The sequence below is a fragment of the Microcaecilia unicolor genome, chromosome 11, assembly GCF_901765095.1.
Source record: "Microcaecilia unicolor chromosome 11, aMicUni1.1, whole genome shotgun sequence".
Lineage (NCBI taxonomy): Eukaryota > Metazoa > Chordata > Amphibia > Gymnophiona > Siphonopidae > Microcaecilia > Microcaecilia unicolor.
The window spans coordinates 51,140,487-51,158,141 of record NC_044041.1 but is presented as its reverse complement, the minus strand read 5'-3'; the positions used below and the strand labels follow the sequence as shown (position 1 = coordinate 51,158,141).

The following is a 17,655-nucleotide window of genomic DNA, read 5'->3' as shown; positions in this document are numbered from 1 at the left end:
ATGAAGTTTAACCTATTACCTTTAGCTCTTATCATAAGACGAACTTTCCTCCTGTAACCTAACCCAATCGGTCCCTCTACCTCAACTATGTATTTCTCCTACCCAGAACTGGTAATCACCACTTATGGAACTATGTAAGCCACATTGAGCCTGCAAATAGGTGGGAAAATGTGTGATACAAATGTTACAAATAAATACATTTGTTTAGAAGTGGGGGGTCACACGATCTGATTTCTCTGCATTACAGATTAATCTAGCTGTTGTATTTTGCAGTGATTGGAGATACTTTAATAATGTGAGTAGCCAAAATGTAGTGCATTGCAGTAATCGCAAGTAATCATCGCAAGGTGACAGAATGAGGGCTTGTATCATCTTAAAATATGTAAAATATTTTCCGATGCATTTTAGATCATTCAGCTGTGATTCACCCTTCTGTTGCAAACAGGGTTTTACATTATCTTGATGCCTTCCTTCTTCGTACTCCTTGAACTGCTAGTATGCTTTCATATATAGCTCCAACAACATGAAGGCCTTGCCACTGTATTCTGCTCTTATTTTCCTGCAATTTAAGAAAAGGCTGAAAGGATGTTGTTTTCTTTCAACCTGCTCAACTTTCACCTATGAAACTGTTGGTCACAACAATTTTTACTCCATTGTATTGTATCGTTTTAATTTTATTTTATTTACAGGATCATTTACAAAAAGTACAAGCTAATGCTATTATCACGCTATTTGCTGCAGGGCCCACTGGGCAATAAATATGGCAAATAACGTGCATTAGCAGCTTTAATGGAGACTGCTGGTAAATGATCCCCCTTCGTAAGTTGTTTCCTCTTTCCCCAAAGCATCCTGGAGTTCTTTGCACATTGTACAAACCTTTAATTAAAACCAAATATGTTTTATTTATACCACTGTAATATTACAAAGCGCCTTGGATAAGAACAAAGGTAAATGTCTTCAAATTGGTTGCTAAAATCTAAATTAAAAAAGCAAATAAACCAATTTTCAAACAAGTAGCTGTTTTTTTTTTTCTTCTGTATTTAGTTTTAGAAAGGACATTTGTCAGCCCTATAACAGCTCAAAGTGTTCCACACAAATATCCTTCTTCTTTCCAAACAATCCTCGCACAGGCTCAAATTCCAATGGAACACTCTTGAATTTTTTCTTCACTTCTCTTTCAAACAGCTGTTACAGAGAGGAAAATAAGAAATTTAAAAAAATGTAAAACAAAACACATTGATAATGAGCCACCATTCCTAATGAAAAGTGTACATGCCTACAGAGCTATATACTTTCCCTGGTAAGTTATTTACACTTTTTTTTCTCTCCTTGTGCTAAACCTTACGAGATGATTGAAAAAATTATGGCTTACCTGATAATTTTCTTTCCTTTAGTCACAGCAGATGAACCCAGAGACTGTGGGTTATGACCATCTTAGAATGTGTTTTTTTGTTTTTTTTAATTGTGGTGATTGTGTGTAAATAATGGAGGAAAAAAAAGCCTCTGTATCCCCGGTCAATATTTTAACTTTTATATGACTCATAGGGTAGACTCTTCATTGGCTTAAAACACCTCCAATTTTTCTTTTAGTCTTTATAGTTTATATTTATGTTTTGTAATTAAACAAGTAATGTCTGATTTATATATAGCATTTATGGTTAAATTCGACCATATAGCACTTATCACCCACACCCTTGCATATGCCATGGATTTAGAGCCTAAGCCTAAAGCAAGGTAGCAATGAATGAATCAGAATAATCTTTTTGTCTCAACTGAGCCCTTTCAATGGCCAAGCCTAAGACCAAAGGGGCACAGATCCTCCATGAGCACCAAAGCCATAGAAGATGGCGAGAATCCCCGTCCAGCAGTTGAATCAGGTCCGAGTACCACGGCCTTCGTGGCTAATCTGAGGCTATGAGAATTATTTGACCCTGGCGCAACATGATCCATTTCAACAAGCGGCCAACCATGGGCCGAGGGAAGACATGCAGTACATGTGTCTCAGGCCAGGGCTGCACTAGGGCATAGATCCCCATTGAGCCTGGTTCTTTCCAACAGATGAAGAACTTGGCAATGAAAAGGAATACCAAAGTACCCATCAAGTCCAGAAGCAGAGAACTTCACTGGTCCATTATCAGCCTCCACATTTAAAGACCCAGAGATGTGAGCTGCTGACAAGCAGAGAAGATTTTTCTCGCCCAACTCATGAGGAAGGCTGCCTCCGCCCCCATCAGATGGGTCCTGCCTTGCTTGTTGATATATGCCACCTCCATTGCATTGTCAAAGAAAACTCAGACTGAGGTCGCCGCCAGAAAGGGAACAAAGTCATGTAAGGCATTCTAAACTGCCCTGAGTTCCAAGCGACACAGAGGTCAATCAAATTTCCGTTTCAGCACCAAAACTGACCCAAATTCTGAGTTTTGGCATTCCTCATCTGAAATCAACCCTCCCCCCACACACATACTCTATCTGCTCTCCCTCCCCACACAAGGAACACAACAGAGCATGTCCCACCAGGCCAGGCATCCTAACCCAATCCCTCTGCCCTCCCTAGGCCTATCCTTTAAATACCCAGGTGGTCTAGTTGATTCTTCCAAGGAGGACGATCCCCAGTAGTCGCTCCTCCCTCCATCAACTCCTCAATCAAAATGGCTGCAAGACTGCCGCAGTAAGTCTCAGGAGCCATTTTGGCTAAGGAACTGGTAGTGGCAGGAGCGACTGGGCATCACTCCTGCCTGGAAGAGGCCACTAGACCAGCAGGGTATTTAAATGTAGACCCAGGGCGTTTTCAGGTGGGGGTGGGAGAGCTTTCAGGAGGGGGAGGCCCGGCAGGAGTTGATCACTCTGCTTGGGGGGGGGGGGGGGGGGGGGGGGGGGGGGAACGCATACATTGTTTTAACCAAGCAACAGATTTCAGCTGCTGATTCAGTTTCAGTTAAAACTGAGAACCCTGGTTTCAGTTGTCCTCTAATGACACTTTCACTAAACACCACCCTCACACACTATGCTGTAAACACACACATAAATGTTTGCATAGCGATACCTGCCTCATAACATGACATCTCCAGCAGTTTCGCCACATCTGTTTCCAGGTCAGACAAAGGGTGATTGATGAGCTCTGCTTCTTTAGCCACATCAGGGTGATAATGCTTTTGGAGTGCCTTCCAATTCACAAAATAAATAAATACAATTATAAAATAGTCTACAGGAAGTATAAGGTAATCTCTTACTATGATTCGCTGGAGAAAACTGATTGCAAAATAAAATGATACAACTCTCACAAGATTTATGGTATCGGACGATGAAAAGATTTTTTTAAACTTACTTGCAGTTCCCACAGAGAGCTCTCCACAGCTCTGCTTTTAGAAGGATCTTCCTCTTCCATTATGTATGGATCGTCTCTGAGATCTACAAGCAAAGCAGAGATACAAAACACATGGGAAGAGCACCAAACTCTCCAATGTCAAAAGGCTCTATATTCCTAGATAAACAAACACACAGAGGTCCAAAGGCAGAGCAGGGGCTCCCATTGGTGCACTCATGGACAGACTGGCTTCTCAAGTGACTTCGCTAGCAGAGTCTATGAACCATGGCAAATTAAGGCAGTGCAGCCTTACAGCCTGGAAACTGTGGGAGCCATGAGTAGCTGTACCATTGCTAGGTTTCACTTTTCTTTATAGACATGGAGAGGAGATTTTCCTGTAAGTTCAGCTGTTCTGGGCAGTTAATTAATCACAAAATGGATGACATTCCAGTCACATCTCACATTTCATAGTCATGAAATTCAGAGAACTATTTGCACTCTTCAATGCTGCAACAGCCTTCTTGAGTCATTCCTCTTTACTATCTGAACTACCCAAGACTCACCTTGGTTCCAGGTACTGGACAACATTCACTTTATCAATTACTGTTCTAGCACACAGCAAGACTTGCCCAGGCTCCACAGTCCACACTCATACCACATGTCCTCTGTGCTGCTGAGCAGAGGCGGATCTTGTGTTTAAGTGTCACACTCTATAATCACAATGGGACGAAAGACATGCACCCAACCAAAATCTGCATCCTACAACTACCATGATAATGTACACCTGGAATCTCTCTGGCACACACATTAGTATGCTGAAATGCAGCTTAGTATACAGAGTCTGATTAATAAAAGTACATCTTGTTGCAAGCATCTCTTACCATGAGGTCCATGAGGTCTATGGATGAGAGGACGACATGCTGGATGCCGCCGAACGAGATTACAGATGAATGGAATAACCATGAGCAGAGCCTGGGGAGGAGCTGAGAGGGACAAGCGTGAGAGACGCTTTGCAAAGGCAGACACCAGATATAGGGGCAAATGACTAGAAAGAGAGAGAAAGAAACTGAATGGAAGGAAATCTACAGAATGAAGTAACTTGCCAGACTGCAGCTCTTAAACAGTGGTACTAAAACTTCTGAGCAAAGAATTAACTACTTTTGAAGTTCACTACAGTAAGGGGTAAACTCATTCTCCATCTCACTTACACACATCTCTCCCCACCTGTACACAGATCAAAACCTTGCCCTGCCTCCAGGAGTTATCAACATAAATATAATGTTCAACTTACGTAGAAGACAAAAATAAATTTGTTAAATGGAAAAATCTGGCTTGGTATTTCACATGGAATATAGATGGGTCCAAAAGATTGTATAACTTTTTGTAAAAGTCTGGATATTCCCTGTAAAAAAAAAAAAAAACAGATAATTTACTTACAGTAAAAAAAAATACCCAACAGATTAATGCAATTTAAAAATGCATCCATTTGGCTATGATGGCAAGCTTCCCGCTGGACTGAAGAAGCAGAATGGAAGGGCTGAATTGATTTCTGATGTTAGGTGTGTCCTGTGAAATTGATATCTTTGATGATGTATTGTAAATATGAATCCTGTGTCTAAAATATGCCTTTTTTTTCCTTACTATGTGTATACTGAATGATTACTTTAAAAATAAATGGGTCAATATTCAAAGCAATTAAACTGGACATGAGAGGCTCCTGCCAAGTTAAGATAGTATTGACCAGGACAAACCTGGATATTCAGCAGGAACATACCTAGAGAGTGCTGGTGAATATTCAAGCAAACCGCCACTGCACTATCCTGGAGTTACCTGGACATCACCGATATTCAGAAGTGATTTCCGGATAACTATCCGGTTAATGTAGGACAGCAAGCCACTGTTCTAGTTCAACCAGATAGCTGAATATTGGTGATACCCGTGTAACTCCCAGCAGGCTGCTAAATACCTGGATATTCAGTGCTGGTCCCAGAAAACAATAAGGCAGACGATCCACAAAATCCAACGTGGAAACAAACAGAGCAGATCAGACAAGTAAGGTAAAATTATGTATCATACCTGATAATTTTCTTTCCATTAATCATAGCTGATCAATCCATAGACTGGTGGGTTGTGTCCATCTACCAGCAGGTGGAGATAGAGAGCAAACTTTTGCCTCCCTATATGTGGTCATGTGCTGCCGGAAACTCCTCAGTATGTCGATATCAAAGCTCCATCCGCAGGACTCAGCACTTAGAGAATTACACCCACAAAGGGACACTCTGCCCAGCTCACCACCGCCAAAACGGGGGAGGGGAATTAACCCAGCTCATCCCCACACAAGTGAGGGAGGGGAATCCGTCCAGCTCATCCCCGCGGAGCGGGGGAGGAACACCACACCCGCCGATGCGGGGGGATCTGGCTTATCCTGCAACCGCAACCGCGGGAGGAGCTGACTGACCCTAACACCGCCGAAGCGGGAGGGGTACAAAGCTGCCCTACAGCCGCACGAAGCGGGAGGGAGTGCCGGCAGAATTTAAGTCTCAATCCAGCCCCGTAAAACTGAGGGGAGAGGAATGCAGCAGCTCACTGTAACACAAACTCGTCTCAACTCTTGAAGAATCCAAGTGAAAAAACTTGAACACGAAGTCCTCCTGAAGGAACTGAAGACTAAACTTGAACCTGAAATGCAACCAGAATAGAACCAATACAGATATCTGGGAGGGGCTATGGATTGATCAGCTATGATTAATGGAAAGAAAATTATCAGGTATGATACATAATTTTACCTTCCATATCATCATGCTGATCAATCCATAGACTGGTGGGATGTACCGAAGCAGTACTCACCCAGGGCGGGACATTGAAATCCCTGACCTCAACACTGAAGATCCAAACCGGGCCTCCGCCCGTGCCGCCACAGTCAAGCGGTAATGCTTTGAGAATGTATGGGCCGATGCCCAAGTTGCCGCCTTGCATATCTCTTCCAAGGAGACGGACCCGGCCTCTGCCATCGAGGCCGCCTGAGCTCTAGTGGAGTGAGCCTTCAGCTGGATAGGCGGCACCTTCCCGGCGGCCACATAAGCCGCTGCAATGGCTTCCTTGACCCATCTTGCCACTGTAGGCTTAGCAGCCTGCAGACCCTTACGAGGACCTGCAAACAGGACAAACAGATGATCCGATTTCCGGAAATCATTGGTCACTTCCAAGTATCTGATGATTACTCGTCTCACATCCAGATATTTAAGAGCAGAGTATTCCTCTGGGTAGTCCTCCCTACGAAAGGAAGGGAGACAGAGCTGCTGACTCACATGGAAGCGAGAAACAATCTTGGGTAGGAAGGAAGGCACTGTGCGAATAGTCACTCCTGCCTAAGTGAACTGCAGAAAAAGCTCTCGACAAGAGAGTGCCTGGAGCTTGGAAACTCTTCTGGCTGAAGTGATAGCCACCAAAAGGACTGCTTTCAACGTCAGGTCTTTCAGAGACGCCCTCGACAAGGGTTCAAAAGGCGGCTTTGTAAGGCTCTTAGCACCAGGTTGAGATTCCACGCAGGCACCACTGAGTGCAGAGGAGGGCGCAGGTGATTAACTCCCTTTAGGAAACGCACCACATCTGGCTGCAAAGCCAGGGAAGCACCCTTCAGGCGGCCCCTGAAGCAAGCCAGGGCCGCTACCTGGACTTTCAGGGAACTGAGCAACAGGCCTTTCTCCAGACCTTCTTGCAGGAACGCCAGCACTGAAGAAATTGGAGCAGTAAATGGAGAAAGTGAACCTGCTTCACACCACGCTGCAAAGGTACGCCAAACCCTGGCGTAAGCAGTAGAAGTAGAGCGCTTCCTCGCTCTCAGCAGAGTGGCGATGACCTTGTCTGAGAAGCCCTTCTTCCTCAGACTCTGCCGCTCAATAGCCAGGCCGTAAGACCAAAGGGGGAGGGATCCTCCATCACCACGGGACCCTGATGTAACAGGCCCTGCTCCACTGGCAGTCGCAGAGGTTCGTCCACTGAGAGCCTGATCAAGTCTGCATACCAGGGACGTCTGGGCCAATCCGGACCCACCCGGATTATCCGGCCCGGATGCCTTGCCACCCGGTCTAGCACCCTGCCCAACATGGGCCAGGGCGGGAACACATAGAGAAGCTCTTGTGTCGGCCACTGTTGGAGAAGAGCATCTACTCCCAGGGATCGAGGGTCCCGTCCTCTGCTGAAAAAGCGCGGCACTTGGCAATTGGCCGATGACGCCATCAGATCTAGGTTCGGCTGGCCCCAGCGCTTCGTGATGTCCAAGAACGCCTGAACAGATAGCTGCCACTCTCCGGGCTCCAAGGTATGGCGACTGAGAAAGTCCACCTTGACATTCATGACTCCGGCAATGTGGGCCGCTGACAGCTGTTCCAGGTTCGCTTCCGCCCACTGGCATAGATTCATGGCCCCCTTGGCTAGAGGGGCGCTCTTGGTACCTCCCTGGCAGTTGACATAGGCCACAGCCGTGGCATTGTCCGACAGGACCCGTACAGGCTTCAACGCCAGTACCGGGATGAACTCCAAAAGCGCCAACCGAATGGCTCTGAGTTCCAGGAGGTTGATAGACCACTCTACCTCTGCAGGAGACCAGAGTCCCTGCGCTGTCCTTCCCAAGCAGTGGGCTCCCCAGCCCGACAAAGAGGCGTCCGTCGTGACGACAATCCACTCCGGGGTCACCAGAGGCATTCCTGCAGACAACTTGTCTGTCTGCGTCCACCAGCTCAGCGCCTTGCGCACTGCTGGGTCCAAGGGAAGGCGCACAGCATAATCCTCCGACATCGGAGTCCAGCGCTGCAGCAGAGAGTGTTGTAGTGGTCTCATATGAGCCCTGGCCCAGGGCACTACTTCCATCGTGGCCGTCATAGAGCCCAACAGCTGCACATAGTCCCAAGCCCGAAGAGGAGAGGCTACTAGGAACTGGTCCATCTGAGCCTGAAGCTTGACAATCCGATTGTCTGGCAGGAACACTCTGCCCACTTGGGTGTCGAATCGAACTCCCAGATACTCCAGGGACTGAGTTGGGCGCAGCTGGCTTTCCTCCCAGTTGATGATCCACCCCAGGGAGCTCAAAAAAGCAACCACCAGGTTCACAGCTTTGCCACACTTTGCATAAGAGGGGGCTCGGATCAACCAGTCGTCCAGATAAGGATGGACTGTACTCCTTCCTTCCTCAGGAAGGCCGCGATGACCACCATTACTTTGGAGAAGGTCCGCGGAGCAGTAGCCAACCTGAACGGGAGAGCTCTGAACTGGAAGTGTCGGCCCAGTACTGCAAAACGCAGAAAGCGTTGATGAGGAGGCCAGATGGGAATATTCAAGTACGCTTCCTTGATGTCCAAGGATGCCAGGAACTCTCCTGCCTGCACTGCCGCTATAACAGAGCGGAGGGTCTCCATGCGAGAGCCTGATTGACCCCTTGAGGTCGAGGATAGGCCGTACAGAACCTCCTTTCTTTGGTACCACAAAGTAAATGGAGTAACGTCCCCTGCCAAGCTGATTTTCTGGCACCGGAACGACCGCACCCAGGCGGATCAGATTGTCCAAGGTCTGCTGCACTGCCACAGCTTTGACCGGAGACTTGCAGGGAGAGAGTACAAACCCGTCTCTTAAGGGTTGGCAGAACTCTAGCTTGTAGCCGTCTCTGAAGACTTCCAGCACTCAAGCGTCTGAAGCTATAGTGATCCACTCGCCCAGAAACGAGGACAGCCGTCCTCCAATCTGCACTGGGGCGTGGACCAAGGCCCCGTCATTGGGTACGAGACCCTAGGGGAGGACCGGAGGGAGCACCTCCGGGACGGCGGTCTCTGCGAAAGGAATGCTGCTTGGGGGAGAATTTCCTCTTGAAGGAAGAGGGGGCAGAGGAGCCCGACCTGCCCGGGCGGTACCGACGGGCTTCCTGAAACCGTCCTCTGGAGGTACCGGGGCGAGCACTAGCCCGAGCCCTGACCTCTGGTAACCTCTTGCCCTTAGACGTGCCGAGATCGGTCACGATTTTGTCCAGCTCGACCCCAAAGAGCAGCTTGCCTTTAAAAGGCAATCTAGCCAGGCGGGATTTAGAGGCGTGGTCAGCAGACCTATGCCTCAGCCAAAGCCACCGCCGCGCAGAGATTGTCTGAGCCATGCCTTTAGCTGAGGCCCTCAAGACATCATACAGCAAGTCTGCCAAATAGGCTAAGCCCGATTCCAGGGCCGGCCAATCAGCCCTCAAGGAAAGATCCGAGGGGGAAGCCCGCTGCACCATAGTCAGGCACGCCCTGGCCACATAGGAGCCGCAAACTGAGGCCTGCAAACTTAAAGCAGCCGCCTCAAAGGACGACCTTAAGGCCGCCTCCAATCTTCTGTCTTGGGCGTCCTATAGGGCCGTGCCACCTTCCACCGGCAACGCCGTTTTCTTAGACACCGCAGTGATTAAAGAACCCACGGTAGGCCACAGATAGGCCTCACGTTCACTTTCAGGCAAAGGATAGAGGTGGGACAAAGCCCTAACCACTTTAAGGCTCGCTTCCGGGGCATCCCACTGAGCCGAAATTAAGGTGTGCATGGCATCATGCACGTGGAAGGTTCTATGCGGGCGCTTCGTCCCCAGCATAATGGCAGAGCCAACAGGGGCTGAGGGAGAGACGTCCTCCGGAGAGGAAATCTTCAAAATGCCCATGGCCTGCATTAACAGGTTGGGCAAATCCTCTGAGCTAAAGAGCCGCGCTGCAGAGGGGTCATCCACTCCATCCGAGCGGGGATCCGTCTCCTCCAAGGAATCCGCAAAGGACCGTTGGGAGAACTCAGATACGCTGCCCTCATCTACATCGGAGGAGACAAAGTCCTCCAAGGCCTGGGAATCAACCCGAGGGCGTTTACCTCCGGGGGCCTCAACCTCTTTACCAGACGAGGGAGCAGGGGCAGCGTTTTGCATAAGGAAGGCCTGATGCAGCAGCAAAACAAACTCGGGGGAGAAACCCCGCATACTGTGCACTTCCGCAGCCTGGGCTACAGCCCTAGACGCCCCCTCAACCGGCGCTCGCAAGAGCGGGGGAGAGACATGCTGCGCATCCAAGATGGCGTCCGGCGCGACACTCCGCGAAGGAGCCGCGCGGGAAGAACGGCGCTTAACTTTAGCCGCTTTTGTGCCGTCGCCCAAATTAAGGGCGTTCATGGCATCAATGTCTCCCACCTCAAGGGCGGCCCAAGAAGAAGCCGTCCGAGCCGCGTGGCCGGCCAATATGGCGGAGGCGAGCCGCGGGGGATGGGCGTTTATGGCGGGAAAAACCGCCACACCGGAGGAAGGACCGGGACACTCATCGGTCACGAAACTGTCACCCAACAAGGGCGAATCAGACTTTAAGACCCCCGCATCCCCTCTGGAAGCGCACACGCGATCCGGGGAGCGACTCTTTGCGCCCTCGCCCTCCGACGCCATAGGCCACGTGGAGACCAATCGGGGAACCCCCTGCCCGCTATAAAAGGTAAAAATTACCTGCTGTCCACTCCGAGCTGTAACGACCTGGTGTCCCAGTGAGTAGCTGCAATAAACGTTTAAATAAACGTCGAAATAAATGCCTTTAAGGACGTTCAAAAAAAAATTTTTTTTTTTTTCAAACGGAGCCAGCGGGAGGGGGGGAAAAGGAGGGACCTGGCGCCACCAGGTTTGCACTTGCTCAAGAAGAGCCCTCAACCCCAGGCACTCAACAAAACCTAAAAATTAGGCTTGGAGGCCTAGCCAGAGCTGCTGCTGTGTGTGACCACCACCTGCTGAGATAGAGAACATACTGGGGAGTTTCCGGCAGCACATGACCACATATAGGGAGGCAAAAGTTTGCTCTCTATCTCCACCTGCTGGTAGATGGACACAACCCACCAGTCTATGGATTGATCAGCATGATGATATGGAAACTTTATTAATAAGGTAAACAACTCAATAAAAAGTGCCCGACAGGCTGTGTTTTGCCCAAAGGGACTGCGTCAGGGGCTCTATAAAAATGTCTTCATAAACAGCAAATGGGAAAATATGACGACGAACAATTGCAGGCAAAAAACCCAGCATGCAGGCAACGTCAGAGAAACACAGCCTGTGTCAGGGCACATTTTACTGAGGTGTTTTTACCTTATTAATAAAGTTTGCTTGTCTGATCTGATCTGTCTCCACATACTCAGTGCTGGTTCCTGCATAGCAGCTGCTACTGAATATCCAGATTTACTTTATCTAGCAGCAGCCAGCCTTTAAACAAACGCTGACACTGAATGAATAATTACTCCAAAGGTTTAAAAAAAAAAAAAAATGCATCTAAAGTTTAAGGCTGGCCAAATTCTGCAAAAGGTGAACAGAGGACGTATGATGGCCCCAACTGGCAAAGGAACTGAGGTCTTAATATTCTTTCACGCTGACAACTCAGCTCCAGGGTGGGCTGGAAGATATCTGAGCAGCCTCTAGGGTTTTCAACACCAGATAGCATTAGTCACTGTTCCCTGTCATTAATTAAGACATTCTACTATATTCCTCCTATTCCATTGCTATGTTCAGAGATATTTTTATCACTTGTTCCACTCACATACCAAAATGACTTATAAGAGTCAAGTGCAGTCTCATCTACGCAGAGTTTATTTCAAGATATATACTCATGAAAGGTAACTTATATAATAAAAACTTAAAAAAAAAAAAAGAATTTGACTGCAACAGTGGGAATTTGGCTTGTTTTAAATAGGACATTCCAGCCATATTTCTGTGGAAAGTCTGCTACAGTTCCATGCCCACACGGTCAGCCTAGTTCCCACTCTCACCATACTATTTAAATTCACTACCAACAGAGCTGTAATGTTTTTTTTTTTTTAAAGACTAATTTTTCTTTTAAACAGATGCAGTTTTCAGAATCAGACCCTCATAATTTACAAAGTTCTGAAACATAAATGCAAGGCCATCACTCAAAGCTTGACCTGACACGGACTGAAGCATCCAAAATCAAATCCTCTGGAGTAATCCAGAAAGCTTTGGGTCATTTTTTTATAAACGTCTCCTAAAACTCAAGTCTTTCTTACTTTAACCATTAATTTCACAAAACACAGAGCTCACAAATTGTCAGGAAATAAGCTTAAATCTGGTTTTGTTCATTATCTGAGAATCTGTATGGAAAGGGACAGTGTCACAGAAGCCCAGGAAAAGCTGAGCTAGAAAGACAGAGAGAAGTTTTACGTACAGATTGTGCTGATGAATCAGGACAAACAATCCATTCAAAGCCAGAAGACTTATTGCGCCACCTAGACAAGAGAATATTGCAAATCATTAAAAGAAATTCCTCTCTCTAGTGCAAGACAAGGAGAAGTAATTTTCCTACAGCTCTCGTGGTGGCTGAAAATTACCTCCCCCTGCAAAGAGGTACAGTTGGGGCAGAATAAAGGTGTTATTTTATGGCACAGACTTCGCACCTGCTCTAAAGCATATGTGAAATCTGCAGTTACTTCAATATCTGTAGCACTGCTTGCCTCAAATTTTCAAAGGAATGCTTGAAGCCCACAGGCAGTTTAAAATGTACCCCATTAAGTACAATAAAGGCAGAAAATATCCCAAATACAGAGCCCTTTAAAATACTGAAAGCCAATTTCACCAGAAATGATATCATTTAAAACTGCCTTAACAGCAGTTTTCAAAAGATAACCAGCTGTTAAAAACTATGGGGTCCTTTTACCAAACCGCACTAGAAAGTGGTTGGCGCTGCAATTAGCGTGTGGGTTTGCCGCATGCTCCAGCCACTTTCAGGTGCAGCGGAAAAATGCCATTGTTATTAATACCAGTAATGAACGTGCAATTTCACAATTGATGCACAGCCATCCCCAACTAAGTCCTTACCACCACCTATTTAGTTGGCAACAAGGGATTATGCGCTAATCCTGCTGTAATTGGGCAGCAATGGCCGTGCACTGCCTGATTTACCGCAGGGCATGCCTACTCTCCACACTAGGAAATAATTTCTATTTAGCGTGGGGATCGGCGCAATGTATTGCCCCATGCTAGCTGCACAAATGTCCTACTGCCCTTTAGTAAATGTGCACCATGTGAAGTCAATCTGATGCATCAACAGTAGAGCAAATAAAACTTGTAGCTCTCTGCACAAACTTTCTGTCATTATGGGCAATGATGTGTCACTCTTAAATCTAGGAAGGGAGTGAGGGGCTGAACCACACCAGCAAGGGAGTTTGGTTTTATGTTTCATTATTAATGTAGTATCACATTCAAGTGTTTCGTTATTAATGTAGTATCACATTCAAGCGTATTACAGAAAACATGGCATGCCAGTACTTATCAATCTTTCTGTGGCCATGACCCCATTTACGCAGCCACAGAAAGCAACCTGGGTGGGTGTGTTCATGGAGGGCCCATCCAGGTCACAACCCTAAACACAGATTTCATGACCTACTTGGGATCACAACTCAAGTTTGGGAGGCTCTGTGATATACAATCTATAAACACAATAAATAAAATGTAATGAAATAAAATTGCACTGCATCATTGTCACTGTACATTAACCTGCCATCAGAGCAGGAATCACTCAGATGAGGCAGTGATGGTAAGATAAGATCTGCTCTCCAGCATCTTGTTGCTGGCCTGCGAGTGCTGACATTCTAATCTAATATGGACATGTTTATTCCACTTTACCTAAAAAGGCTAAGGTGGATCACAATCAAAATAAAAATGGGACAGAACCCATTGAATTGCATTAACTCCATACTCAAGGGCCCTTCAAATATTGGTCAAACAAACCTTAACTGCCCTCCTAAATACAGAACAGGTAATATGTTGCATATCTTTTGGTAATTTGCTCTATAACTCCGGATCTCTTCTTACTAAACATCTGTCTAGTAACAGCCTTTCAACACCCTGAAACTGGCAGTATATTCAACCTCACAAATGTTCTAGCTGTTGAGTAAAGAGAGACCATATTATGGAGATAGTCTGGCGCTAATAATTTTAAAAACAAACTGCAATAGCTTAAATTGAATTCTCGCTTGAACCGACAGCCAGTGCAATTAAATCAAAAGTGGGTGGCATGATCATTTAACTGCCACATTTTGCACATGCTGTAAACGTCAAATTTATGAGTCAGGTAGGCTCAGCAGAACAATGTTATAATAGTCTAACTGATTTGTAATCATTGCCTGAAGCAGTTCTCAAATGAAAAATATCCAAAAATAGTTTTATTCTATGAAGTAACTTAAATTTTAAAAAAAACTTTCCAAACTATTTCATTTATATGTCTCTCCATACTCAGAGTACAATCTAAAATTACTCCTAGAATTTTAATACAAGTTTGAAAAGGCCTAGAAATTATAAGCTGCAGAGGATGAAGGTATAAGAATCCTTAATGTACCCTCCTTACCTATTTCATATGCTGCGGTGAGGAAGTCAATCATGAGGACAGGCTTGCTCATGTGAGGCAGTATGGAATCATGCAGAATGACAAGCACCTTTTTGTATAGGCTGGTGGGCAACTAAAAAAGGACCAAAATGGCAGTGTTAATTTCAAAATATTGCCAAAGGGCTGTAGAAATGTTAGTGATGGCACTGTGACATCCCAGTTAGGATAAAATAAAACTGGTTAGAAAACTCACAAAACTTACTCTGGGCACAGCATTTCATCTAAGCTAGAAAGCTTAGCAGTACCTGGTCCCTGCCAGGGGAATCAGCCCACAGACTGTTGTCCTGGGAGCCATGGACTCTGCTCCCTCCCCGTCAGAGGGAAGGGAAAGGGAAATGAGACTTGATATACTGCCTCTCTGTGGTATTTTGCAACTACATTCAAAGCGGTTTACATGTATACAGGTACTTATTTTCTACCTGGGGCAATGGAGGGTTAAGTGACTTGCCCACAGTCACAAGGAGCTGCAGTAGGAATCGAACCCAGTTCCCCAGGATCAAAGTCCGCTGCACTAACCACTAGGCTATTCCTCCACTCCTATCCTATCTGGAGTCCTGCTCTGCTAGCGGAGAGCTGCCCCTGGGGCCTAGCAATCAGCTTGCAGAGGATACAGCACAGACATAGCTCTGGCCACCTTCAAGGCTGTATCAGGTATCCCAATGCATGGAAATTAGCACCCATATAGCTGCATGAATGTGAAAGGTTCTGGGTGGCTTTTTGGTGCCAGACATCATTGGGTGAGAAGTAGCCTTCGAAAGGAGACTCTGGGAAGAAATATTAAGAACCTCCAAGGCTTTTTTTTAATTAAATGAGCGAAGGCAGCTCTTCCTTACAGAAGAGTCTAGCAGCCATCGAATCATCCTTCTCCTCTGGAGGAAGTACCCCTTCCTCTAAAAGCTCAGGCAAAGAGTGGTCAGGGGCCCCAGAGAGTGAAATGTCAGACTTGCTGTCAGAGAGCAAAGAAATCTCATCAAGCTCTCTGAAAATCCACCTGGGTCCATTTGGGCTGCTGCGCAGGCAAACCCCCCTCCCACCACTTCTGCAAAGGCAGGCTATAAGGGAAGAGGCCTCTTAAGCAGAAACAGTTGGTGCACGAGCAGCACAAAACTCTGAAGGGGGTGTCTAAGGAGGCCGGATCTAACCTCTGCACAGCACACCCGTGGGGCCTTGCAATGATTCAGTGGGAGAACCATGCACTGGCACCTCAAAGATGACGGCCACCATGCACTGGCACCTCAAAGATGACGGCCACGGATGAGCACGCCATCTGAAGCACTGTGGAGCCTGCCAAAATCTCAGCCAACGGGTCTGCTGACTGACTTAACGGAGCTTGCAAAGGTAGGCTGGGCGGCGGAGAGCTGGAAGAGGTGTGGTTATACAACAAGAAAATCCACACTCAGAACCCCAGCCCTCAAACATCTTCCACACCCTTGCATACGCCATGGATGTAGAACATTTCTGAGCCTGAAGCAATGCAGCAATGACCGAATCAGAATAACCTTTTCATCTCAACTGAGACCTTTCAATGGTCAAGCCATAAGACCAAAGGGGCATGGATCCTCCATGAACACTGGACCTTGCTTTAACAGGTCCAAGGAAACAACAGGGCAAGCGATCCACGCGATCTAAAACAGTGGTATGAAGGAAGTAGATCACAAAGGAAAAGGTCCTTTGAGAAATATTTTATTCATGTGAGATCTAAAAAAAAGCCAAACACTGGCTAATGCTAGTTGCATTACTGAAATGCTGTGTGAGGCTGCCATCTTTTGGCACAGACTGCTTTTTACCAAGGAGGTGAAGTGCCTTGTAAACACCACTTGGTTACTTTAGCTTCTGACGCAGTCCTTATGTGGGTGAAACATGGCCAGTGTCAGGCTTTTTTTTTTTTTTTTTTTTTATAGACCTCAAATGAATAAAGTATTTTTCAAAGGACCTTTCCCTGTGTGATCTGCTTCTTTCATACCCTTGCTTCAGTAGGCCATGATTCTGCGGAAGACAGAGAGGATCCCTATCCAGCAATCGAATCAGGTCTACATGCTACAGCTTATGCAGCCAATCTGGAGCTACAAGAATTATTGGATCCCGGTGCAATGCGATATTTTTCAACATGCAGTCTACCATGAGCTAATGGAGGGATGACAATAGATGTCTCTGGTCAAGGTTGCAGTAGGGCATCGATCCCCATTGAGCCTGGTTCTTTCCAACGGCTGAAGAACTTGGGCACTTTGGCATTCCTTTTCATCGTCATCACGTCCAGAAGCGGAGAACCCTATCGGTCCACTATCAGCTGAAAACCCTGGGCTGGATAGTTGCCATTCTCCCAGGTCCAAGGAGTGCCTCCTGAGAATGTCCACCTGCACATTCCAGGGACCCAGTGATGTGAGCTGCTGACAAGCAGAGAAGATTTTCTCTACCCAACTCATGAAGGCAGAAGCCTCCTCTACCACTGGACAGCTGCTGGTCTTGCCTTGCTCGTTGATATAAGCCACCGTGTTTGCATTGTTGGAGAAAATATGGACCAGGGCCCTCCACCAGAAAGGGAGTGTAAGGCATTCCACACTGCCCTGAGCTCCAAGCAATTATCGACCAGAGGCTCTTGTTATGTCCAGGTGCTCTGTATCAGATGAAACTTGAAAAATGAGCTCTCCAACTCGACTTGCTGGTGTCCATTGTTACCACCTCCCATTGTGTTATCAGAAAAGGCGCTCCGACAGTCAAATTCCTGGGCAACAACCACTACTGCATACTCCGTCTGGCAATCAGCGTTCAAGGAAGATAAGCTTGTACTTCTGTGACACCGAAGACCAGCAACTGAGAAAAGACTCCTGTTATGGCCTAATATGAGCCCTTGCCCGTAGCACCACTTCTGTTACTGCCGCCATTGACCCTGTATGGGTAAAACATATCACACCTGGGACGGTGCAATTACGA

At 46.8% G+C, this 17,655-nt stretch overlaps 1 protein-coding gene across 1 annotated transcript in view; it reads right to left on the bottom strand.

The window, feature by feature from the left end:
• Positions 1-819: 819 nt before the first annotated feature.
• Positions 820-17,655, bottom strand: part of LOC115479915 (nucleolar complex protein 4 homolog) — a 34,718-nt gene continuing 17,882 nt past the window's right edge. The window contains exons 9-15 of the mRNA XM_030218241.1: positions 14,686-14,797; positions 12,508-12,568; positions 4,596-4,706; positions 4,186-4,349; positions 3,326-3,408; positions 3,048-3,161; positions 820-1,185 (exon numbers count right to left, since the gene is read on the bottom strand). Coding sequence (XP_030074101.1) covers positions 1,069-1,185; positions 3,048-3,161; positions 3,326-3,408; positions 4,186-4,349; positions 4,596-4,706; positions 12,508-12,568; positions 14,686-14,797 — 762 coding nt within the window. The 3' untranslated portion in view covers positions 820-1,068. The remainder of the gene's footprint in view (positions 1,186-3,047; positions 3,162-3,325; positions 3,409-4,185; positions 4,350-4,595; positions 4,707-12,507; positions 12,569-14,685; positions 14,798-17,655) is intronic.